Genomic DNA, 27500 nt, shown 5'->3' with positions numbered 1-27500 from the left:
TGCATTCACACGAAGAGACATGCGCAAACACGCAAACAATCAACTATTTACTAAGTAATTGCGCCACCAACTAATCCCTCCACTACCATCTAGTGGTTGAATGCAACAAATAGTTGGCAGAACCTATATGTGATATATGTTGTTATTTTAAAAAAATGTATTTATTTTTTGCCAAGCCTTAAACAAATGGCACGACCTTGCTCAATCCAGGTAGTAAAACCTTTTTTATGTTGTCCTAAAAGTGCAAAATAACTAAATTACAGAACTATAATTACATGGGCATTTCTGAAGATTGAATCTGGTGAGACTAGAACAGGGAGATTGCTATTTCTTATAGGCCTATTTAAGAAATAGTAATACAACATTCAGAAAGAAAATAAAATAGGCTACGATACGCCGACTCGCCGCATAGCCTCTTTGTTATTTCAGTATTTTGCCACTAGATGGAAGCAAAAGCCTACCAGTGTCACTTCTCATCTCCTTCACCGCAGTACCCATTAAGCCCGTTGAGCCTGGCAGACACCGATTAATAACTAGAGGAGCGTCCTCTCTCTCCCCCTCAACCTGGAGACTCACTTGACAAGCGCTGGCCTCACTTGCACTTTTGACCGGCGAGTAATTTGCAATGTAAGCTATCCAATTTACAACACCTTCACAAGGGCGCTGTGTGTGCACGTGGGTTCGTCTATGTGCGCGTGTGCGTGTGTGTGCCTGTGTGTGCGTGTGTGTGTGTGTGTGTGTGAGTTTGTGTGTGTGTGTGTGTGTGTGCGTGTGTGTGTGTGTGTGTGTCTGTGTGCGTGCACCTGTGCCCCTGTAATTTAGTAAGGAAGAAAGTGTGTTTTATGACCGTCAAGGGGGCGGGGGGAGACAAGTGTTTGGACTTTCTATTAGTTTAGACATTTGTCCTTTTTTTTATCACAATAAAAAACAAGTCATACATCATTGAACAAAATGCAAGAATGACAAGACGGAAGAGGAGAGGAGAGATTGTTGAAGGTGAGAGTAAGCATCTATGAATACAATTCAAACAACATCATCCCTGAGACACATCATTTCATCCTCAAAATCTGCTAGATAATAGAAACTGGAGAAACCAAATCTTTCTTGAAAGTCTGTAGCGATCTGGACCTCTGCTATCCATGCTACGGTCTTGAAGTCTGCAGGACCTGAACCACCAGACCCTCACTACATGTTAAAATGGGCTTTAACTGAAATATGTATGTGTGCATTCAACATACGTACAGCACGGACTTTGGGTGAGTCATGCTTTGGGATGAGTTCAATCTCTCTGTTCAAACCGAGGTCCTGACCCCCTTCGGTCAACTTCTTCCTACTTGGCTACCTAATCCTCCCCTGGTCTCTGATTGGATAGGACCACTCCTAACCGCTCCACTGGGACAGTCAATGTGTGGTGAGCATTCTGGAGCCTATTGGCGGCCGGGCGTCACCCAAATGGCTGCCACACACCGGGAGGGGACGAGGTGGTGTATCCCACGCCCACATCTAGCACTCACTATGTAAATAACTTTGGGGGTCTTGAAAAGAGCAATGTAATGGACCACTATTATTAATTTGAATCCAAGTATTGTGTGTAGTTGTGTGCTTGTCTACTTGTGTGGGTAGTACGTATGTGCATGTGTCTTTGGGGGGTGTGGGGGTGTGGTGGAGGGTCAATCCCTTTCAAAAGGGGAAACAGGGGAATCGACATGGTCTGCAGGGTGGACACTGAGCATTCGTCAGCAAGCTGGGTCTCAACGGTGGCCAACATTTGCCCTAATGGGGAACGATTACACACTTAGTGGCTCCTTCAATGACTTCTGATGAGAGAATCACTGAGGAAATGGCCACACACTCATGTGTGTGTAATGAGCTACTGCTGGCTCACTGCTGATTGAGTCGAGCTCATGCAGAGCCAGTGAGAGGCTTGAGTGCTCGGGGTTGACTCCTTAGCCTCAATAAGAGCTCATACACACACACACCCACACACACACACACAAACACACACACACCCACACACACACACACACAAACACACACACACACACACACACACACACACACACACACACACACACACACACACACACACACACACAAACACAGAAAGACACACACACACAGACAGAGATACACAAACACAAACAGACACACAAAAACACACACACACACACACACACACACACACAAACAGACACACATAGATGCTCACACAGACAGACACAAACACACACAATCACAATTACACACACACAGACACACACACAAACAGATAAACACACTGACACACCAACATACACACACACACACACACACACACACACACACACACACACACACACACACACACACACACACACACACACACACTCAAACACTCAAGCACTCAAGCTGTCAATTGCTTTATATTGGCAATCTTGTTTATTCTACCTCGGTGTACATGTGTATACGTACATTGACAGTTTAAAAGTGACAATACCATTTCAAGCTCACCTTAAAAAATGGAGGGTAAAGAATATTTGGAGAAAAGTACATGCAGCTTATTCTTGCGGCATGGCACTGTGAAGCCAGGACCCCGACCCTGGGCTGCACACTCCCTTTTACTCTCTCTCCTTTTGTAAACTTGATTCATTTTTGTATTTTTGCGACACGGTTTATCGCTGCGGAGGTTTATCTCAGTATGTGATGAGAATACTGCTTTTCTGCAGGCACAGATAGTCTTTACTTGCCTCGCACAGCTCAAAACAATGTGCTCTGTGATATGAGACAAATAAAAAAAAAAACATCTTCATCATAAAACGCACATTGTGTGCTGTGGATCATTATGACGCACAATCGCCTCTGGAGACTCCCGGCGTTTATTGGCTTGGATGGCAGTGGCACTGCAGCAAAGTCGCATCTATTAAACAAATCAGCTGGGCCATGTATTAGATTAGCCCCCCCACCCCCTTCCCTCACCCTCCGGTAACCCTGTGGAATAAACCCTCTAATTGACAACATTAGGACAACTTGGTCTGAGGTGCTCCTTCAAGAGTGTTATGTACAATGAATAGACTTGATGTGGCAAAACGACATTTGGGGTATTAAAAGTGATAAATGTCTGCCGCCTGCCATATCTCATTTTTCCTTACCTGTTGATAAATTCCCCTTGTCAGTGATATTAAAAGCATTTCGCTGCCGAGTCCTTTTCAATAAAGACTCCATATTGTCTGGCAACATGCACAAGGTAACTGGCAGGTAGTGGCTTGCATCATCACACCCCCATCTCAACCAACACCCAACCTCACCAACTGCCTCCCCTCTCTCTCTCTCTTTCTCTCTCTCTCTCGCCCTCTTTCCCACTCACCCTCTGTCTCCCTCCCTTTTGTATCTCTCTCTCTCCCTCTCTCTTTCTCTCTCTCTCTCTCTCTCTCTCTCTCTCTCTCTCTCTCTCGCCCACTCTCTGTCTCCTTCCCTTTGATATGTCTCTCTCTCTCTTTCCCCCTCTCTCTCTGTCTGCTGGACCCCTAACCTTTGAGGTGAGAATGGGGCTCCCCCCTGTGGTGACGGTTTAATAGTGCAGCAGAAAGTCAAGAGGATGAATTGAATGTTCAGCATCAGCAAGTTAAGCTCATAACTTATTCCGCAATGACAGACCTCTGGGACATTCTGCAAAGGTACAACTCTCAGCATCCTTCAACACTAGGAGGCTGATTTATTTTTCTCTAGGGAAAACGAACACAAGTTTTTTAAAGTTGTTTTTTATGTGTAGAGTCAGTGTTTTGGTATTGATAAATAACAGATACAGTCATACGTTAAAATAAATCTACAAAATGTATGATTGATGATGATTATGGTTTTATTTTCGATGATATAATTTCAAATTGCAATTCATTTTTAAGTATAGCCAAACCCAAACACCAATTGTAGTATGGTTTGCGTTGTTTACACCCTCTATAGGTTAAACACGCGCTATTGCATGGATGAGCTGTGATTTGCTGGTTGAAACCATGTAGGCCTTCCTGCTTATTAGGCGTTGACGCGACACACCCGTGTCCCGCTTACCGAGTTCATTGTGGGCAATTTGATGTGTCTTTCACAACCCTAACTATTTGTCACCACGATCCACTTGACTTTCGATTGTCCTTCTTCTTGCGTGTCTCGCTCCGCCGGTGCCCCCTTGTCAGTCCTCTTTTCTGCGCATGTCCTATTTACCCAGATGTTGTGGCATACTGTCACTGCAGGAGGCCGATCACCTTTCTTCCTCAGCGATACAGAGTTTAAAGATAAGTTTGGACAATGTCAGCAATGTCAGAATTAATAACTTCATGTCTTAGCGTATACTCTTTCAAAGTCAGAGCAACTGAATTGGCCAGCCATACTTTTTGGTCCCTTAATACGCCTATGACTTTTCTCTCTAATATGTCGTCCCCCATATAAAACACGAAGAGGCCTAGCTTATAGCAGAAAATAGATTTGGCACGCTTCTTGAAAATAATTATTTAAAAACCTAATACCTACGCTGCAGAAATTATATTTAATATTAAGATTAGGAGTAGTAAATTAGTAAAAATAGTTTTGCCTATAATTGTTCGGTTATGGCAATACCTTTTCCTGTAGGACAATCATTTGTGACAGGTGCAACTAGAGTCGACGCAATGCATAGTGAGATTTTGGGGCACTTGTGGTAGGTGTGAAAACCAATGGCCACTCTTCTCGCGTGAAGAAAGGCGGGTTTTAGGGCAGACCTCGGCCCAATGGAGGCTTGTGGTAGGAGGGCGGCACGTGAGGTGGGCGTGTCCGGAGAAGGCGATCTTCGCGGCACATTGAATCCAACTCGAGGAGTAATGGCACGAGCCAGTGCTTTACTATATTGACAAGCGTTACGCCGCGCGCTCCGGAGACTCCCGGGCAGGCAGCTCATCCAGTCTTGTGTTTTTAATCGCAGCAGCACAACGCCACAAGCTCCGGGTGAGGGGTGGAGGAGACTTGGACTACTTGCAAAAATCACCAGTTAACCCAAAAAAGTCCTCAACTGACTCACTGACAAGCGTTCCATATTTTTTCTTTTTCTTCCTCCAACGGCGCTAGGGGGGTTCGCCACCGGACATGTGAATTAAAAGGAGTAACTGTCCATCGCAAACAATGAAGCAAACAGTTCCCTCGTGTTGCTTGGTCGTTCTCCTGACTTCTCTGCTGTTCCAGGCGACTTCTTCACAATCAGGTGAGTGTGGTCGTTGTCTCCGAAGTCTGGCGTCTCCGGCCGCTGGTGCGCAAGGTGCGCACTGAGTGGGGCCATTGGGTTCTCCTGTTGGATTGTCCTTCCGTGCACTCACCTGATTCGGAAGCGCACTGCAATAATATACTTTAGATAGATGTGTATTTTGCATATATCTTTTTTAAGATCATTATCTTCAGGAATCAATGAAGGAATCACCAGCAATAATGGCAATCGGAATCCAGAAAGGGCGACATGTTTTGAATAAAAATGCCTCCTAATTCAACAAAACATTTAAAACAGCTGCCCAAAAACAGGCAGGCCGTAGCCTATATGAAGGCGCCTAGGTAACTTATCGCAGCAAATGTAACGAATGTTGTTCACGGCGTGCTGATGAAATCCAAGCGAGACAGTAACACCGTTTCCGTGCGCCGAGTGGCACTGTTGAATTTACAGAGGACTCCAAGCCGTCCTGCGCGTAACGTGGACGTGGTAAACAATCCAAAGCGCAGACAATCCATTCCCCACCTTAGGTAGCCACTGACATATGGAAAACCTTCTGGCACACGGTTTGGAGATGTTTCCAGAACCATATCATTTTATTTTATTTCTTTTTCTACCAGACTTGGCAGCCAATTAAATAAAACCATGACATGGTCACCGGGTTAGCCCCTCTGATGTTATGCAGTATGTATGTATGTAATGCGGGCCAGGGACAGGCCTACATGTCAATAATGCGTGTCAGCGGAGGACAGAGGTCCGCTGAAGTTTTTCCCACCGTGTGTGTGTGTGTGTGTGTGTGTGTGTGTGTGTGTGTGTGTGTGTGTGTGTGTGTGTGTGTGTGTGTGTAAACCACCAATCGCAAATATATAAGCACTCAAAGCGACGTGCGGTCAATTTCCAATTAAAAACGCTCTCTTCCGTCATAACCTCCTATCTTCCCGACGTTGACGTTTACCTCGGTTGTTTTACACGACCCCTAGTTGGATTGCATAAGGAGCCCACGTGAAATAACAGTCAATTAAAATAATAGCATAATGCGTGTGAATATGCCCCAGTGTTTTTTGCATGGCGCGTCACCGTAGCCCTGACTGGCAGACAGCCAGCCTGCGCTGCGCTGGGCCCCCTTCTTACATTAGGCTGTTTTTTTTTTTTTTTCCTGTTAGAGGAATGCAGTATTTGATGGAATGGTTTTTGATAAACAAATGTAGGCCTTTGCTTTGAACAACCTCGACGGGAGGAGACAATGTGAGAAGAGACGGTGGATACTGGAAGTAGCCCGTAGTTAAACAACATTACGCACGAAGCGCGGCCTGCAAACCCGGGGAGAACATTGTAAAGGCTACGGAATAAGTAAAGGGTGATCATCCAATTCATGGAATTTATGTTCAACGCATTTAAGTTACAAACCCAGTACTGTTTTTGACTATTCAATAAGCGGGAGCATGCACTTTCTGCAACGTCTAGAAGTTAAAATGTATTGAGTACGACACTCTAATCGACTGACACAGTTCTTAAACACCTTGCGCTCGCAAAGACCTGACATTACAATCTGATATTTACGTGGATGGGGAAACACCTGATACACCACACATACCACTCGCTTAATAGGGGAGGGCCCGCGGAAGAAATGGAGATAGAAAAGCAACGATCTGGAAAATGCGTACTTTCCAAGGGCGCAGGAAGCGTTATCGAGGTGGGGAGGCATCCAATAACGTGGGTTCTCCCTCAGAGAGAGAGAGAGAGAGAGAGAGAGAGAGAGAGAGAGAGAGAGAGAGAGAGAGAGAGAGAGAGAGAGAGAGAGAGAGAGAGAGAGAGAGAGAGAGAGAGAGAGAGAGAGAGAGAGAGAGAGAGAGAGAGAGAGAGAGAGAGAGAGAGATTCTCTAACAACAATGTCCCTGTCCACTCTCGCCCGTGCAGTACTTCAGCTCTTTTAGGGCTGTTCATACTTTTATGTCAGACAGACGAAAGCTTTGAGATGTAACGCCACTAGATTCCAGCGTTCGCACAAAGCCTCTTACAGTCATATCTCTTCTTGACGGTGAAGCCTGTGAATGGTGGGCCCGACCTCGCTGTATTCATTGAATTTTATTGGAAGAATAGCGGCCTTTGATTTGGTGAGCAGGACTCGACCCCCACTGCCAAGAGGAGAGACATGCAGACTCGCTGTGTGTCTCTCTGACTCTGTCAGCCGCAGCCCAGATGGCGTACACAGACAATTGTTTCCGGCCCTAGAAGAGGGCACTCACAAAAGAACATCAAGATGATATTTTATGGGCGGACTGACTAGAGGGGCTGGAGACTTCCCTGATAAAACCCGGGGCCCCTCTCCATTAGGGCCACACGTTCATATTAAGAGATGGTGGGGAAAAGATACTTCAGAAACATTGTATTTTGTTGTGTTTTCTGGCGTCCCATCCCCACCAAAATGTGTTTAAAATATTCCTTCCAGGGCGATGGAGTGAGAAAAAACAACAACTGTATAATTACGTGTGGACTTGGTCTGAAAACATCACAGTCAGACCATCGATCTACTCACCCTTTGCTTCATGCTTTGGACACACGATGCCCCTCTCGGCATTTTGTATTCAGAGGCAAGGCTCCATTCAGCAGGCCCACTTGCCATCTTTGCCGGAGGCCAAGTTAGTTTGTTGATGGGTTCATAACTGGGAGACATGTCGGCCGTGTGTGTGTAAAGATGGTCGGTTTGTCTCGTGGACGGCCTTTACAAGAGCTGGACGATGTGCCCCGAAACGCTGCCCCCTCTTCTCCAGCGCTTCACTCAACCCAAGGTTCTGTTCATTGAGAATGTTATGAGGAAGACCTACGTCTCTGAATGAATGAACTGAACTGTGTGGGGTTGTTTGAATGGCTGCCTTTATGCTGTTCTTGCTGGAATTGGAAAGGGCAGTTGAACTGTAATTGTTATTGTCTTCTCTATTTATCGTGTGGATGGCGTACAAGACAACGCATACACCTTTTACAAGGGACACTAATTTTGGAAGGACTTGCGTGAGGTATTCTTAAATACACACACATACACACACACACATACACACACACACACACACACACACACACACACACACACACACACACACACACACACACACACACACACACACACAGCACCGGCGTGCCCTCGTGGTTGGTCAAAATCCATCACGTGTTTTTAAAGAGCAAAATAAAAGCAGACGCATGGACTCTCCGGTTTTCATGTATTTTAAAACCAGACACTTTTCAAAGGGCCGATAAGACTCCCAATCAGCAGCAGCAGAAAAAGTCCTTGCAATAGGACGGATGTACGCTGTGCCTTGACAGCAGGGAAAGTCTCATTTAAGCCAGCACGGGGAACATTGCAACATGTCTTCAGGAGTTCAAGTGTGCGTGTGTCAGTTCCGTGTGACGCGGGATGCCTCTTGTTGTAACTCTGAACAATGAGTCCGTCTCCGCTCTTCCTCCTCCTCCTCCTCCTCCTTGTCCTCCTCCTCCTCCTCCTCCACACTCCAAAGGCTAGCTGCTGTCAGGCAGTGGGGGCCTTTCTGACAAGCGTGTTCCGAGGGCTTTATAACTGACAGGGGGCGCTGTAAAATGTCTGGAGTGTTGAGAGGGAGTTTTTGGGGCTCCAAACGTATCTTAAGTACATGTATGTGTGAGAGTGCAAATGTGTATTTGTGTGTGTGTGTGTGTGTGTGTGTGTGTGTGTGTGTGTGTGTGTGTGTGTGTGTGTGTGTGTGTGTGTGTGTGTGTGTGTGTGTGTGTGTGTGTGTGTGTGTGTGTGTGTCTAGCAGTGAGTTTGGATTGGGAGGTGGGAGACTGAAAAAGTGATTGACAACCGAACCAGACTCTGCCACAGTCTCTCTCCCTCTATTTCTTTCTATTGCTCTTGCCTCTCCCTCTCTCCCTCTCCCGTTTATGACTGCACTGTGCACTCGTTCTCTCTCCTCCACCTCAGCTTTCATCCCGCTCATTGTGAGTCCCCCACAAATGTGACTCAATTAAAATGACAATGGAAATACGGCTAATCTTTCCTAAGACACACTCATTACAGCCATATTTAGAATGAAAGCCCGGACGATAATTACACCTTTTTAGACATGCGTACAAACTTTTTGGTGGCGTCTGTCTCTCTCGTCTTTCTCTGCCTCTGAAGTGACAATTTGACAGCCCGGAATGATTTGTTTTATTCTTTCTTTTTTTCTTGTTCCTAGTCAATAATGGGGCATGCATAAAAGGATGATAATAGGCTGACAACTTATATGAAAAGCACAGCTCCGCCTTCTAAGGGACTTTTCTTCTGTGCTTTTTTCCATGTGGGTGTGCAGAGGGACTCTCTCCCTCTCTCTCTCCCTCTCTCTCTCACCCTCTCTCTCTCTCTCTCTCTCTGTCTTCGCCCCTCCCCCCCCTCATTCTCCTTCCTCTTTTAGTAATCCCACTTTAAAATATTCATATCTAATTTGCATTTACAATGTAATTACAGGCGGGCTTTGAGTGATATTGGACACGGCCGCCGGAACACATGCTTCACGCTTAATCTTCATTTGGGCGATTTGTGCGCGTGAATAAACACAAAACAAGCCAGGGTGCCATATATCGCCGGCGGTGGGTTAAGATAAAGGCCCGACGCACATAGCCACACAAACAAAGGAATGCCTTTTTATTATTATTTTATTTCATATTGTGCCTCCTTCTTTCTCTTCCTCGCTTCTCTCCGTGGGCCTAATTCGTTTTAAATGGTGGCTCCCGATGGTACGTCCCTCTGGTATATTATTCATTGTGCGCTCAGCAGGAGGGTAGGCCCCCTTTTAAACAAAGCACTTACATTGGTGACCTATAACGAATGGGCTGGCAGTCAGTCGTGACAGGCATCCAGGGCCCTTTTGGGCACGCGCGTCTCCGGTTGATATGGATAGATGGAAGGGAGGGAAAGATTAGCGGCCCTGATTTAGGCCTGCAGTGGAAGCTGGAGGAATGGAAAAAAACCTGTCCGGGGTCTAATGGAGTTACACCTGGACAGCTCCAAGGGCGTAGGGGCGAGCGTCGATGTGAGCTTTTGGTTGCGCCGGTTGATGATGAATCTTATGACTTGCGACTCAGAGGCTCTCGGTGTCGTTGGTTAGGACGCATTCAGACATACAGATGCTTTTCAAAGTGGACCTTGAGATCCATAAGGTGAATGTGGTGTTGGCATGATTGATTCACCTCAACATCAGCAAAAATAATGTGAATATATGATGATGGGATCATTACTCGTTTGCATAAAACAACCGCAGTCATTGAAGATGATTCCCTGACCCCCCTCTCAATCTCCTAAACTCATCTCGCATTAGTGCATCACACTTAATGTAATGCAGCAGAAAACACAAGGGAAAGGACAATAGGCTTATATCATTATTACAGAGTACTACATCATATTTTCACTATTCTCTGAGATGTCGCTATATAAATCATGTTTTCTTTGTTAGCCTTTACTGTGTGTGTGTGTGTTAGCCTTTACTGTGTGTGTGTGTGTGTGTGTGTGCGGTGTGTGTGTGTGTACATGCGCACATACACACACACCACCACAGTCACCTTGCAGGGAAAATAAGAAATGGAACAGGCTCCCTTTCCTCAGTCGTGCGTGGTACATAAAGCACAGAACGAGGGAGGGAACAGGCAGGTGACCCTGGCTGGTCGTCTGTACAGTGGAACCGCTGCCCGCCTCGGCGCTCTGGCAGGTCCATACGGTGAGGTCTCTGTTTATGTTCCTGTTCCACTGCAGCTGGTAGCTTCCACCACAGGAAGTCACCGTCTCCACAGTGTTTTCTCATCAGCACTACGGTCGAAATTGTAGACATCCATTCAGCGCTGGTAAGATGTTATTTTGGGTACCTTTTTGATGAGGTCGCGTTCACACATTGACGGATCACGCAGCACCTTTTTAAATGACGCATGCATTCGAATCTTCTCGATTAACTTCATTTATGAGAGGTTTTTTAGGGCAGACTTGCTGGCTTCTGTAATAATCTGTAATAATTGCTGTTGAAAACACATTCTCGCTCCCCTGCTTATGAAGCCCAAATATAAGCATTCCGCTTGAATTTCGTATTTTGGACCTAATGGAACCCAGGCCGTCTGTTTAATGACTGCCTTTGTGTGAACAGTGGTCAGGTTGTATCAATACTGTGGCAGGGAACGTATCCTGATGCCACTCAAATTGTAGGGATATTGACACGAATGGAGCCGACTGGACACGTGTATGTGTGTGTGTGTGGGTGTGTTTTTTTTTTATTTTGACAGTTAGTCCACCATAATTCATAAATATAAATGTTCAAGGTATTCAGTTACATTTGTGATGCACATATAGTACAAACTACAATAACAATAGGTGTGTTACATTACATATGGTGTGAATGTCATTAAACAGTGATCACCCGTCTCTGAACTCTGCATGGCTTAACTGCACTTATTTATCGAGGCGTGCCAGCCTAATACACATGCTGCTGACAGTATGTGTCATCCAAGTAAACCGTTGTGTGTGTGTGTGTGTGTGTGCGTGTGCGTGTGCGTGTGCGTGTGCGTGTGCGTGTGCGTGTGTGTGTGTGGTAGGGCGGTAGTGATGGGGCGTCCCGTGTGTGCGGGGAGGACATGACAAAGAGGCAGCCCGGGTCCAAAGTCAACGGTGCTGTTTCACTCCCGCCGCGTGCGGCCATTTACCTGAGACAGGGGTGCTTTATCTCAGTGGCGCCATGCACAGTGCTCACACACACACACACACACACACACACACACACACACACACACACACACACACACACACACACACACACACACACACACACACAGACAGCCAAGTGCACACACGCACTTTCAGACACACAAAGACATGGAGGCCAGCGCACACACATTGATTCAAGCACACGCACACACACCCACACTGAAATAAGCAAATCCAGAGGGATAATACCAGGATGAACCATTATGAATATTAAACAGTCCGTCTAGGATAAACCTATGCATTCAATTTCACCATCACTGTATACAAATAGACCCCAATCACAGGTGGGCGCGGGCGGGGTCATTGCGGATCCGTTTATTTTACCCCCCCGCCACCCCCATCCCAGCCAACTCCATCCCAGGCAACTCCAATGGAGGCATTCTCTCCCCACGGCAAGGTGAGGGGTGGGGGGGGGGGGTGGATGGTGCTGATGCAAGACTATTCGCAGCCAGAGGGAGACCAAAAGGGGGGCAAATGAGCAGGGTCGGGGGCTCTAATTTTAGACTGGGAAGGACGGACGGACGGACGGACGGAGGAAGGGAGAGAGGGAGGGCAGGTAGCGGAGGTCTGATGTTCGCGTGGCGGGTGGGAGATGAGGAGGGGACGCGGGTGATTGTCTTGGGAGCCTTGGTTAAAGCGTCCCCCATCAGAGTGGCCGGATGGCCCATTAATCAGCCGCCGCCCGGGGGGGATGCCGGGCCGGTGACAGGGACACTTCATTCTGCATGGGCCCACAGGAGAGCGCACGTCGCGCGCACACACACCCACACCCACACACACACACACACACACGCGCGCGCAGACGCAGGCACTGCCACATCACGCGTATGGCCATGCTCGCACGCGCCGCAGACAGGCTTTGGCTCGCTCACGCTCGCACAAACGCACACACCCATGCACACGCATTTGCACACGCAAGCTGCCCTTCTCTCTGTTCCATTCCTTTAATTTACTTTATTCCCCCCTCTGTTTCCTTCTGCTCGCATTTCTGTCCTTTTTCCTCGACTCAGAAGTCTGGTTGTGATTCGAAACGGCAATGATCAGATGAGATGCGATCACAGACTGCCTCTGTGATCTGACAGCTGACGTTTCCGCTTGCTGTCTGAGCGTGCGTGTGTGTGTGTTTGTGTGTGTGTGTGTGTATGTATATATATATATATATATATATATATATATATACACACAAACACACACACACGCTCAGACAGCAAGCTGGTAGGCTAGACTGGAGGTAGTGCGAGACGAACCCTGAGCCAACTAGAAAGGAGTTTGAACCCTGAGCAAAGCCCCTCGCTACCCCTCCTGTCCATCACTGGGGTGTCCGTGCTCTCAAACCACCCCCATCCCTCCCCTGGTGAGCACTGAGTGATTGATGGATTTGGGCCTGAGAGAGAGAGAGAGCGAGAGAGAGAGAGAGAGAGCGAGCGAGAGAGAGAGAGAGAGAGAGAGAGAGAGAGAGAGAGAGAGAGAGAGAGAGAGAGAGAGAGAGAGAGAGAGAGAGAGAGAGCAATAGTGAGGTGGCCAGAGAGAGAGAGAGAGAGAGAGAGAGAGAGCAATACAGAGGTGGCCAGAGAGAGAGAGAGAGCGAGTAATAGTGAGGTGGCCAGAGAGAGTTGGAGAGAGAGAGAGGGAGAGAGAGAGACCTCACATCCATGCATGGTGATCCCACCTGTTCGTTATTTATTTATCTATACAAATTGCCCTGCTCTGCCCTCACAGTGAACTTGCCCAGTTTCCTCCTCGGTGATGAATAAAGAGTGTAGCGTATAACTCGCAGAGATGTGAACTGCATAACACTCCCATCCAAAATGTGCAGCCGAACTTAGTGATTCCACAATAAGTGTAAGCGGATGTGTCACCGTGTGGCTATGGCGCAGAAGGTTCACCAGTCACAAAGGAAGACAGGGTTTCACCAGCAGCATGCAGCAATGATGAGCGACATGCATACAAATGTGCATCGGGGGCTCGAGGCATGAAATATACATTGCGCTGTATAAAATTCAGACGCAGGAGCCACTATAATGATCAGGGACGCGGCATCTTTCCGTATTCTCAGTGGACTTTATATCTCTTTTTCGGAAATGTCACGAGTGAAAAGAGTGACATGAGCGGCCACACTGTAAATACAGGCATCAGAGAGATAGGGACGCTGTCCGATCACTATCTCATAACAATGTCAATGTCTGTGTTTCCGTGTGCCTGTGTGTCTGTGTTCACTGTGGACACATCGTTTGAGGCTGTGAATTAGCATCTTCTGTTTGTCTGTGTTTATCTGTGTCTGTGTGTTTGACGATGCGAGTATATGCATGCAAATGAGTTTGCGTTGAGGGTGTTTCTCGTAGGCAAACACCCACTTGATGGGGAGCCAGGCCGGGGGGTGTTGAGGTTGTTAAAGAGGCAGGGTGTGTGTGTGTGTGTGTGTGTGTGTGTGTGTGTTTGGGGGGGGGGGGGGGGGGGGGGGGGGGGGCGGGGGGCGGGGTGGGGACAAGGGTGGCAGTGTATCCCAGCCTGAAGCGCTTTGTCCTGGGCTGAAGCTCCGGCCGTGGCTCCCCCCCTGACCCTGATGAGCGTGGTGATGATGCTGCCATCGTCTCGCCTCCGTACCTTTCAGCCTCCCAGGTCATCGCTGATTGGCGTTTCTTTTAAGCTCCTTTTGGATTTCTCAAAGGTACTTCTCATTACTGACCCCTTTGGCCAGCGTGCCAGGCCCCCTGGTTCCAAAGAATACCATTAAAGAAAAAAATGTTAGTTGGAATCATGAATTCACTTTGTATAGAAAACAAAATGGGTATAATAATAGTGATGATAACATTAAACACTGATCATGGGTTATAAATTTATTAATAAACATTAGATAAGAATATTTAGACAAATGATATTGTGGGATTTAAGAAGCTGATTTACATTCACGTTAAGATTGACTGCCCGTGGAAGTCCTCAACAGAGTCTTCTGATTGGTTTGCTCCCTGGACATGAAGGTGTGTTAGGTCAGAAGGACGTTACCCTTTACGTGCCACTCCCGGCAATGTTAACGCTTTCATTCATTCACTTGGTCTCGAGCAGGCAAATTGCCGGTGCCGATTTCCTGGAATGTCGCCCGCTGCTCCCATTCACACATGATCCCAAGCAGGAAATCCTCCAGAAATGTTGCAGGAAAATACTGCCTGTGTGAAATGGGCTTTAGTCAGCCTTCTAAACTGCCATTTTTTGTGGGTTCCACGTCTTCCACATCTCCCCCTGATATCTGCACCAGATGAGCAAGTGTGTGTGTGTGTGTGTGTGTGTGTGTGTGTGTGTGTGTGTGTGTGTGTGTGTGTGTGTGTGTCATCTGGATGGCGCGGCTGTGATGTAGCTCCCTGTCTAGTGGGCGGCGGTAAACAGAACAGCAACAATGGACACAAGCGGCAGCGGTTTCCACGCGTTTCCTTTTCTCCTGCCTTATTTGTGGGGTTCTCGCTCTCTCTCGCCCGTCCGCCTGGGCTGTGATGCCAAGTCAATGGATGAATAAAACATATCCGAATCACAGCCCTCCACCCAGGGAAATGTCAAGCTGTCAGCACAGCTTATTGGGAAAACACAGGGCCTGTGACTGGTGTCTGACAGTTAACCACCACCATCCTCCACCAAACACCATCCTTCACCACACACCATCCTCCACCAAACACCATCCTCCATCACACACCATCCTCCATCACACACCATCCTCCATCACGCACCATCCTCCACCAAACACCGTCCTCCACCAAACACCGTCCTCCATCACACTGCATCCTCCACCACACACCATCCTCCACCAAACACCATCCTCCATCACACACCATCCTCCATCACACACCATCCTCCATCACACACCATCCTCCACCAAACACCATCCTCCATCACACACCGTCCTCCATCACACACCATCCTCCACCAAACACCGTCCTCCACCAAACACCGTCCTCCATCACACACCATCCTCCACCACACACCATCCTCCATCACACACAGCTCCTGTGACTGGTGTCTGACAGTTAACCACCACCATCCTCCCACTAAGGCAGGGCCTTCAGCTGGGGTGAGAGGGCTTACCACCACCATCCTCCACCAAACACCATCCTCCGCCTAACAGAGCGCCCGTGACTGGTGTCTGATGGTTTACCACCACCAACCTCCACCAAACACAGCGCCTGTGACTGGTGTCTGATGGTTAACCACCACCAACCTCCACCAAGCACAGCGCCTGTGACTGGTGTCTGATGGTTTACCACCACCAACCTCCACCAAACACAGCGCCTGTGACTGGTGTCTGATGGAACATCTATCCATGCAAGACAAGCTTTTGGGTGTGATGTTGTTGAAGCACTGTTTCGGATGTGTTGGAGAAGATCGTGCACAGATAGATACAATCCATGTTACAGGAAAGCTTATTTTCTTTTATCCTGGATTAGACGCAGGAGTGTAGCAGTTTGAGTGAAGTAATCAAGAGAGACGGTCTGAAATGTGGCGGCAAGAAAGGCTTGAGGCTAAAACTGTCCGGATGATGTGCAGCCTTTGGATTTTGTTTACCCGGTCAACATTCCAGCCAATCACCTTTTGGCAACACGTTAGTATGTTGTGATGGTAGTAGCTAGCGCCCGTGGCTAATTATTGCTAAATTAAGGCTGAGGTCTAGGTTTAATTCGGGCCACAAGAGCACTAACTTACTCTGCAGCAGCTGCCTGAATCCATTAGAATAATGGCTGCTCACACCAAGGACCCCAGGGGCCCCTGCCAGGTTAGCCTAGTGCCATAGCGCGCACACACACACACACACACACACACACACACACACATACACATACACACATTCCAGTCTCAATATTGCTCATCTCATCATCATTATTGTGCAATGTTGTAGTGGGGGGGACTGTGGGCTGAAGGGGGGGGGGGGGGGGGGTTGTTCAAAGTGAGTTATCTCTTGACAGTTCAGTAGATCACCAGTTTAATTGATAGTTTGCTACTTCATTTTTCAATATAATGTGTGTATGGAACTATGTGTTGATGTTAAAGTGAGGCACAACATATCGTTGGAAGCACTGCATTTTATTCCCAGACAGTAGCTGGTAACTTGACAGTGGCAATTAAATTCCAAACTTCAAAGTAATTGCAGCCGGCTAAGTGAAAATGGGCTGGCGGCCCTCCTTCTCTCCTCTTCCTCCATGAGGCTCCATGCTCCTTTCATACTCTGCTTTTTACCAGATTTGCTCTTCTGGTTTGCTGAAACCATCTGGCGTAAGTTAGACTTCAGAAAGTGCTGGGATGATGGTGGGATGAGCCAACAGGAGGCGGTCTTCCTCGGCCTCCGGTGCTATCTATTTTATTACTTTATTACCGAGCCATCGCACTCATACCCAGGCATTAAACCTCAACTAAAACGGCACATAAAGTGTAGGTATGGTCGTTTTCTTTAGGGGTGTGTGTGTGTGTATGTGTGTGTGGGTCTTGGTTATCTTGGTTACAACTGGTAACTAAGATGTTTTTCAGTTTTTGTAAGAAGGTGTAATTAGTGATGACATCGGACTCTTCATACAAATTTAATTAAGTACTTATTTCATGTCTACATGTGTTCAACTGATTACTTTCTGGCCTTAATTGTGATCTTATTTAATGTTGCTGGACAGTATAATGAGGTTCTCCTCACTTCCCTGTGTGTAATATTAAAGAGAAACTTCATTATTGCCATCTCATGTAATCATTTACCCATAACATGACATTCTGCGGATTGTGGATTACATGACTTTTAGTCAAGTGTTTGAGTCGCTTACTGTACTGGTTGCCTTTGCAGATTAACACCATATTCTAACTCTCACATGATCACCCAAACCTGAACAAAAGGAGGATTACACAGTAGCGTTATGCCTGTTCCTGTGCCTTTACACACATTTTGCCAACTTGTAGGAGGCGTTACGAAGCCTAGTGAGTGTGAGCACTCAAGTGGAATATAAGTGACAGATTTATAGTGAACTGATAACAAAGACAAAAACAGGGGTCCATCAAGATAAATTAGGCCTTTCAGCAATGCTTTCTCCCCAGCTACATTAGTGACAGAAACATGTGATTTGTGCAAGAAAGTCAGGGAAACAATATCATGCTGTTATTCCCATTAGGGCATGGATGGATGTGTTTTGAAGACAGAGATGACTATTTTAAGAATGTGTCATAATGCCATAGCCACAAAAAAATACATCAACAACGGTGAAAACAAATGTGTTTCCGGCTTCATCCGCCTTCAAGTAACTACACAGTAGCGTATGCAGTTAGTATGCAGCCAATGGCATGAGGATCCAACTGGCTTTCGCCTTGCATACTGTACGCACTCAGTACACACGCCTGGGGAGCTCTGGCTTGTCTTTAGGTTCAGGCCGGGGGTTCAGTGGGCACCGGGGTCTCTCTGCTTCCAGCCATCTGCCGCGGTCATTCCCTCACTGACTTAATTAGGAGAAACAGCCTGACCGGTCTCCAGCGAGGCCCTCCGCCTGTCAGCGGGAAATAAGAGAGAGCGAGGGTAGAGCGTGGGTGCGATAGAGTGAGTAAGAGAGAGAACGGAGTAGAGAAGGAACATTTAAATGAAGCTCAGATGCAATAGGTGTTTTTGTATGCATAGGTATGGTTAGAACGTCTTAGAAACAGTATTGCGAAGTGCTCCTCTCCAGGTTGCAAGCTATGCGTGATACAGACACGCACACACATGCACACGTGCACACCTGCATACGCACGCACGGCACGGCCGCTTACACACGCACACACACACACACACCGGGACACTTGCAGAAACACATCGGGGACTAGGGAGTCATAGGGGAGGAAGTAGTGGGACAATAGAGGAGATAAGAGATGAGTTAGGTGAGAGATTAGAGGAGGGGTGAATGAAACCCGAGGAGGTGAAGGTAGTGGAGCGAGAAGAAAGGAGAGGTGTGGGGAGGGGGGGGGCAAAGACTGACACCGGTAAGCAGCTTGAGAAAAAATAGTGGAGATGGGTTTATAGATATATTCTTTGTACAGAGTAGGAGGAGAGTTTCCAATATTGTCAAGCTTCTATCAAAATGTTTCTGTTGTTGCTTTTTACCATTCTTTTTTATGAAAGACATTTCAGAAGTAGAACTAAAGATGGTGGAGTATTGATATGATAACATACAAAAAAGCCAGGCAATGAAAATATACCAACCTTGGGAATAAAGCATTCGAAAAAGGTCATTGTATGTGTTAAAAAGCAAAAATAACCATTGTGCCACGGAAAATAAATAAGAAATCTTGAACTTGTATTGGAGATGAATATGTGAGGAGAGGGGTAGACAAGTGAGCGGAGATAACGGAGAGCTAGATAGACACTTAGAGAGAGAGGGGTTGTGTGTGGGTGGGTCGGGGGTGAGAGGGGGGGTTGAGGTGGGACGGTCACTTTACTTCTCAGCTTCTAATGGCTGAATGCAGTCGTAGAACGTTGATTCCATCTCTCAGACAGACAGACAGACAGACAGACAGAAATATAAAAGTTAAACTGACAACTTTTCCCTTTCTGCCATAACAGACCTTGCATAGGCCTTGGGGACACTAAATGAAAGTGTTTGGTATCAAAGCCCCATATTACCAACATTGTTATATCCACCATAATACATTTTATTCAAAAACATAATCACATGCATTTTGAGTTTGGCCACAGTCATGGGGCAGTGAAAAGCAAACAACCAAACAGCTGAAAACAAGGGGTGTGTTTGCCTCTGCGGGGCATGCTGCCACCAAGGCATCTTGGCGCCCGTCCCGTCATCTGAGGGCTGGCGGATCGGGATGGAGGGGAAGCTGGCTAAGCTAGGCTAGGCTAGGCTAGGCTAAAAGGGGCGAGATGCGACCGAGACGGCGGCACCTTTCTGTTTGTTCCCCAACCTTGCAGCTGTACTGAGGCGGAGGCCGTTATTGCCTGCGCCGCCCAGAACCATAACAAACTTAGAGACGCTTCATTTCCAATTTGGCACGGTCTGTAACATGATGCCATCTGCCCTTGCGGGGGTCTCTCCATTTTATTGTGTCTCTCTCTAGTCTTTTTATCCATTCCTTTTTTTATATTATAAGCTACCCTACACCCCCCCCCCATGCCCTGATGCACCCTCAACCCTCGACCCCCCAAGAGACATGTCAGGGGGGTCTCGTGTCGTCTGTCAGGGCTCCATCGCTGACAGTGTGCGTCTGAAAGGCCATGCTCCGATTGCCATGCGATCCCCACAGCCGTGCTGTGTCAGGATGTTCCTGCCTCCTCTCGCTCTCCTGCTCCCTCGCTCTTTTGCTCTCTTGCTCTCTCGCTCTCTTGCGCTTTCGCTCCCTTTCTTTCTTTTCCTCTTGCTCTCTGTCTCTCCATTTATTTTGCTCTCGCTTTCTCTTCTCTCTTGCTGTCTTGCTCTCTTGCTCTCTAACTCTTTCTTTATTTTACTCTCTTTCTCTCCCTCCCCCTCTCTTTTCACGCCCTCTTTCTCTTCTTCACTCTATCTCTCCTGTCCTTGCTCTATCGCATTGTTGCTCTCCCTCTCTTTCTCTCGCTCTCCCCTGTCCTTGCTCTATTGCGTTCTTGCTCTCCCTCTCTTTTTCTCTCTATCTATCTCTGTCTCTCACTTGCCCGTGTGCTCTCTCTCTCCTCAGCGCATCCCTCTTTCCTTGTAAGCCTGTCTGTTCCTTTCCACTGCTTTTATTGGGAAATTCATATATTTTTCTTTAGTCATGTTAGTCCTTGCCTTCAAGTCTATGTGTCTATGGAACGTGAATGTTTGTCTGTGATTGTTTGTCTCTGTGTGTGTGTGTGTGTGTGTGTGTGTGTGTGTGTGTGTGTTTGTGTATGTGTGTGTGTTTGTGTGTGTGAGACCTTTTTATTCACATTATTTCCTGTTTTTTGTCTCTGTTTAAGTCACTCTCTACAAAAGGGGAGACCAGTATTGTTCAACAAATCGACCCGTGCATCTCTCAATGAGAAGCTCCGATGTTGCACCACTAACTAATCAATGTGATGGCAGAGTGCGTGCCGGACTCCCTTACTCACTCACAGGACAACAAGATTAATTGCTTGTCTTCCTAGTTGGGAAGACTTTAGTTAATCACAATCCGGTTTGATAGAAGCGTAAGTGACGCAGTGTTTGTCGAAAGCGGAGGATGGAGGATGACCCCAGGCATATCGATCGGGTTTTAATGCCAGTGATTAATATTGATTATTCGGATAGGGGATAACGTCGTGTTTCTCTGTGACAATCTGCACAGGTGAGGGCCACTTGTTTTCATTAGCACTCATTCCTTTCTAATTAACCGTGAAACACCTATTTTGGAGCGATCCCAGCTGGAGTAGCACTGAATGACGTTTTTTCTCTTCCCACTGTCCACACAGAGAACAGACTCACTGGGAATTTCCAAAAATGTATGTATAAATAACATAATTCATTATTTAATATTGCTGCAAAGCCAAAGAGGTACAACAATTGAGGGGTTGAAGAAAGGCCACCGTACTGGTTCAGTTAATTAACGCGTGGCAAGTCGCTCAGCTTAATTTGTTGCTGCCTTGTTGTTTGTTTGTGCACAGTAATACATGTTGGAACTGTGTGTGTGTGTGTGTGTGTGTGTGTGTGGGTGGGTGGGTGGGTGGGTGTACAGAATTCAGGACTATAGAGTGGTTTGGTTTGGTTATGTGCTATGACACCCGTGCCCACACGCATGCACACGTGCACGCATACACACACAGTGCACACCACCACCGATACAGTAGGAGCGTGTATGCTTCATGCCTGCAACTCAATTGAACTAAGTCAAGCCTGGGTGCAATTAGCAGCAGTTGAGAAGCCGAGAACCTGCTTGCTCTCTGCTTTTCTTTTTACTCTCCATCACGACTATCTTTACTGCCGAGTCACAGTGCAAGTCAAAGAATGTTGACTCAGATCTAGCGCTGTTCTATCCTACTCTACACAAACACGTACCCACGCACACATGCACACTCGCAAACGCACAATCGCACCGATAAAGGTCAGACCAAAAACTTTTCATTTTCTACTAAATTGAATTTGGCAGAAGCCCAGCCTGGTGCAATGAGGAGAACCTGTGTTTTTATATCTCTGGCTTTTTATTCTCCATCCGAATCATTTTAATTTTACTGTTCGACTTTGAAGCACACACACCCATCACATGGAGTCACGTGCGGGAGCTTAGTTGGAGGTGAAAGCAAAGCGTTCAACTTTGAAAGTTTGGGCTCCTAATTAGGGGAATTAGTGGTAGATCAAAGAGGGCAATTAAAGGGGGACGGTGGTGGTGGCGGGAACTCATTAGCATCACAATGCACGGACAAGGCCAGGGAGAACAGCCTTGTTATGGAGCGCCGCCGTAGCGCTAGCACCGGAGCCCACGCCCAGAGAGAGAGAGAGTGAGGGGGACAGACATCTAAGTATGTCTGTCTCTGACATACGCATCGCAGACACCGCTACCACAACTATGCACATACACACATAATACGCGCTTGGGTATTGTATCAATGTTGTACACAAATGCACAGATGCACTCAAAGCGACACACAACGGCCAAATTTAAAAAACGCACACACACACACACACACACGCACACGCACACACATAGATACGAAGAAGCTTATAGTATTTAATATTGGTTGCCACAGGAAAACAAAGCCCGGGCGCTGGCTGTTCTCATCCAATTTCAGCTTAATTAAGGAGGGAATACACTTTGATCCACCGCATTGTAGACAGTCATCACAACCCAGCCCCAGTGAGCTTTAGAACCATATGTACGCTTACCCCCGCTCCCATCCCACCTTCCCCGCCCCCCCCCCCCCGCCCCTAACCCATGAAGTCATACCCTGCTGGGTTTTCCATTCACCGGCCGTGTGCCGTTTGAAGTCAACAGAGATGAGGGGCCCGGAAACATTCTATTAAGACTACCTGAGCCCCCTTCCTTATTAACTGGCCTTCACGGAGAGGGAGAAACTGAGGGAGACCGCGTACGCCGCAGAGGCTACTCTACACTAATAGCATAAGCTGGACAAAAGATCAAAGCCACAGGGACACCACTTCACTGGCATTGCTATTCACCAGCGATCTAGGCTTTTGGTCCGGTAATATGGGCTAATGATGCACTGGTGCGAAATGCTATGTGCAAGCGGACAATTATTTTCTTCCCGGGGATGCTGTTGTGTGTTTTTTTTTAAAAAAACCCCAAGGAGGCATTGAAACATAAGATTGTTCCTGATAGTTAACAACAGACAGCTAATGGAACAGAGCGCAGTCTGTCGAGCGATGGCCGCACTGTTTAGCCTGACGTCGAGGCGGTCAGGTCACCTTCACCAGTCGCCCTGCGCCTTTGCACGCCACTTTCCGCTCTTCTTAAGTTTGTTTTATTGGTTTAAACGCATGGCGCTTTACATCTGAATAGCGACCAGGGACATTAGAAACAACATATATATGTATGTATCTGTGCCAGCATACACAATGCATGGAGAGGATTGCGTTTCCCCTTCAGCAGCGTTAATGGGTTGACGTAGTAAAGCTCCATCAGCTCCAGCCGTCCCCAAACCTCCACCCCCTGTCTGATGCATCACAAAGCACGTCCAGGTGAAGGTGGGAAGACCAAGGAGATCAGGGTTAAATGATGTGGTGCGGTCCTCGTTGGAAAAGAGGACGTGTGTGTGTGTGTGTGTGTGTGTGTGTGTGTGTGTGTGTGTGCTTGCCTGTTTGCTTGCGTGCGTGCATGCAAGTGATTGACTTAGTAGCGCTAAATCAACATTGGCTTCCAGGACTAATTGTTGGGCATGCACCTTATCAGCAGGCCACGCCAAATCCTGTCATCCCTAACAGCCTGGGGTCTAAACATCTCCTGCCCCCATTTTCCAGAGCTTTTATTTTTTAGAAGTGTAACTCCATGTGGGGTCCGGCTAACAATGGGATGTTGAAAAGGGCATTTCAACAATTCGGAAAGCTGTAATAATAGTATTAAGGCTTTCCAGACTGAAATAGTGTTGCTAATGACATGCTCACTCTTTTTATAAAGAGAAACGAAAGCTTTTTATGTCCTTAATGTATCTTTTTTTCCGGCTTCCTCCTCCTTATTCTTCTCTTTATTCGCCCTTTTATCATTATTATTCTTCTGTCACTTGTGGTTTCTTTCCCTTTTTTTTTTCTCCATCTCCTCATTACACTGAATAAATAGCAGTTCCCTGGCTGGCCATGTTGAATGTGGTGGTTATCTCTAAAGGGCCAGCTGCATAGGTGGAGATACGGCTTTGCCAGGCAGCCGCCATTTTCATGCCGCACCTGCTATAGGCTTTATTTTAACTACAATCATGGCTAATAATCGGCTCTGCTACTGCGTTGCTCAATTGTCACCCTCAAACTGCAAAGTGTTCCCACTTTGTTCCCAGAGCTGTCCAACCAGCCCATTGTATTGGTTTTCTCTGTGTTCGACTAATTAAACAGTGTTTTGATTTAATTGTCTTTGCTAAATTAACAGTAATTGCCAAATTACATCACTTATGTTATAGACAATTGGGTCTTCTATCCTTCATCTAAATCGTAACTTTCTTGCCGAACTTTAGTTAAGTGCTTGCATGTTAAGGGTGTTATTTCACTATTCATCTGTATGTTATTCTATCGTTTATTACCATTAAGTCATGGTGAGGCATAACTGCAGATGATTTGACGTTGAAAATGCCCATAGCCAAATTAGTGTAGTATGCTAGGAACCTGGTCCTTTGAAGTCATTTGTTGACCTTTCCTGATTTTTACCACATTTTGCAAAACATGGGCACAACATATGTTGATTCCGCTGAAGATAATACCTTGTCCTTCTCTTTCCCAAATACATTTTTTTAAACCTTCTTACAAAGAAATGTCTGACACTTAATATGTCCAACTACAATATTTATTGGTTCGGGCATAAATATGTGTTGAGAACATCAATATGTTCATGTATGTGTCATGCATCTGCAGCATTGAATTGACCTCATATTTGTCTTAAATATAACCAATCTTTCTGAAAATCACTCGAAGGCAAATGTAAGTTGGAGGTCCAGAGGTCTAACTTTTAGGTTCTGAAAGACAGAATGTCGGATTGTTGCATGTCACCAACGGCACACACAGCACACACAGCACTATCCTCTGCATGCCTCACGGCCTGACATTGAGTTGATTTGGCGTCACTTCCATCTGCTCTCTTTCCTGACTTGCTCCAACCCATTTTCAAGTTGATCAGCCGTCGTCCTTCTCTCAGCTTTTTCTTTGTCTAGTTTGTCTCTCTCTCTCTCTCTCTCTCTCTCTCTCTCTCTCTCTCTCTCTCTCTCTCTCTCTCTCTCTCTCTCTCTCTCTCTCTCTCTCTTCGTCTAGTCTCTCTCTCTTAATGAGGTGCTGATAACTCTGGCTCTCTCCCAGAATAATACTCAAACTATGTCAGTGGAGTCTTTCATTATTTTGCAGATTTCCTTTGTCTGAGCTGGTGAAGCGATGCAATAATTCAAGAAGCGAAAAAACATAAAGACAAACAGCATGGTAAAAAAAATGTCATCCTGTGTCAACAACAAACACTCCCAGTATTGCTTTCTTTCATTGACATTTTTCGGTTTGTTTGCTGCATACCCACTTGATGGACAGGGGAAGTATATGTGTGTGTGTGGTAGGGGTGGTTATTTCTATAAGGCTTGCTTTTATATAGGACATTTTAGACTTTGTTGTTCTGACTCTTTGAAAAGGTGTATCGAAACAGAGCTTGGAGGAAGATAAATGGTGTAAATGAGAGTGAGCTGGAACATATTATCCGCGCACACTGAAGATATCAAAGATGCCTTTTGATTACTTTCCCCGCTTGTCCCTTGGAAATCAAATAGCTCTGTCCCGTGCCGCTGGCCGCCTCCTGACGCTCCCGGTATTGCCTAAACCCTGTCATTTCCTAGCGGTATTAGCCTCTTTCATTCGCACTCCCTACTTGTTGTCCCTGTCTTTTTGAATTCCATTTGCATCCATTTAGGAGCGGATGAGACGCCAGCTTTCCCCACCATCCCTCTTTTCTTTTTTAATTATTTGTAAGTGACGGGTAACTCTCAAGCCCTCTCGTCTCTTCTCCCTCCAGTAGTGATTAGTCCAGCCAAATAGCTGGAATTAGCAATGTAAGGGGAAAAAAAGAAAACAGAAAAAAGAAATGCTTATCCTCTGCCAGCTGGAGCAGATGCTCAAATGAACCATCGATGCCAAAGTTTTTATTTTACTTTTTTTTTGGACTGGCATGAGAAAGGCCATTGCGGAGCGGAGCAAAGCAAAAATGGGTTGGACTGGAGAGAGAGAGAGAGAGAGAGAGAGAGGGAGAGGGAGAGGGAGAGAGAGAGAGAGAGAATGGGCAAAGGGATAAAAAATGGCAAATTCTTTAGTTTCAGCCAATTAGGCTGAGAAGCCACTGGTAATTAACTCTCGAGGGACCCAGTGGAATAGTCATGCACCTCGTTTACATAATGAGGATGAGAAGAGAGGCTCGTTCTCTGCTCTCCCCTTTCCTCTCTAGCTCTCTTGCTCACACTCTCTTTCCCCTTTCCTTTGCTCTGTCGTCTCTCTGCTTGTCCTTTTCTCCCTCATTGGCCTCTCGGACCATGAGAGGACAGAAGCGCTTACGGCCAATGTCCCATTATTCCCAGGGCTCGCATGTGCCCTCAAATTCAGCAAATCTAGCCTAGAATGTAAAAGTTATGTAACGTATACAGTTTTATTTTAAATGCTAAAAGTGAACATTGGTCATTTTCCTTCTGAGCGGTTTTCGTCGATTCATAGTTTTGACAAAAAATGCTCCTCACTCCGCTTCTCAGATTCCTTGGCCAGACTGCTTGGTCATGTAAATGTATGATTATCCTTTTCCTCTCTCTCGGCCCCTCTTTCTGTCTTTCTCTCTCTGTCTCTCTCTCTGTCTCTGTCTCTGTCTCTCTCTCTGTCTCTCTTTTTGTCACTCTCTCTGTCACTGTCTCTGTTTCTCTCTCTCTACGTCACTGTCTCTCTCTCTATGTCTCTCCACGTCTCTCTATGGATCTCTCTTCTCAACCTCTCTCTGCCCTCTTTATCCAATCCAACCCCTACGCCAGTTGATTTAATTTCCTTTCTCCCCAAATATGGAGTGATAGGCTTAGACTGTAAAGATCTGAGGTCCTTTTCCTGGTCTGCCGGCAGAATAACGATTGGTATTGTGTACGTTGTAAAAGAGACCCGAGCAGAGCCTGGTTAACTACGTTAAAGAAGCTCTTTCTCCTTTCTCTATCTGCATTCCCTCTTCTGTCCCAACCTTCAGTTTTACATGCCTTTACTGCTAGTCTGACTGTACATTTGATAATATGTCTCTCTCTCTTATGTCTCTCTCTCATTGCTGATTTACAACTACATTTTAACGGAAGAAATACTTTTTTTTATTGGATCAATTTTCAATGGTTTTGTAACGTCCCCTGCTGACGTCAAAGAAAATTAAACTCCAAATGAACCATTTTGCAATCTTTATCCCTTCACTGATTCACCCCATCGTTGTTGTTATGTTGTGGGG

The 27500-nt window shown here is 46.5% G+C and overlaps 1 protein-coding gene across 5 annotated transcripts in view; it reads left to right on the top strand.

Moving 5' to 3' along the window:
- Positions 1–4814: 4814 nt before the first annotated feature.
- Positions 4815–27500, top strand: part of erbb4b (erb-b2 receptor tyrosine kinase 4b) — a 241435-nt gene continuing 218749 nt past the window's right edge. For 3 of the 5 annotated variants that reach the window (XM_079733037.1, XM_079733034.1, XM_079733038.1), the window contains exons 1-2: positions 4815–4947; positions 5068–5200. In XM_079733037.1, the coding sequence (XP_079589163.1) occupies positions 5122–5200 (79 nt within the window). In that variant the 5' untranslated portion in view covers positions 4815–4947; positions 5068–5121. Of the gene's footprint in view, positions 5201–27500 lie in introns of all 5 variants that reach the window. The other 2 variants (XM_079733036.1, XM_079733035.1) reach the window with 2 other exon arrangements.

The sequence above is a fragment of the Pollachius pollachius genome, assembly GCF_949987615.1.
Source record: "Pollachius pollachius genome assembly, chromosome: 3".
NCBI lineage: Eukaryota > Metazoa > Chordata > Actinopteri > Gadiformes > Gadidae > Pollachius > Pollachius pollachius.
This window is presented reverse-complemented; position numbering and strand designations above follow the sequence as displayed.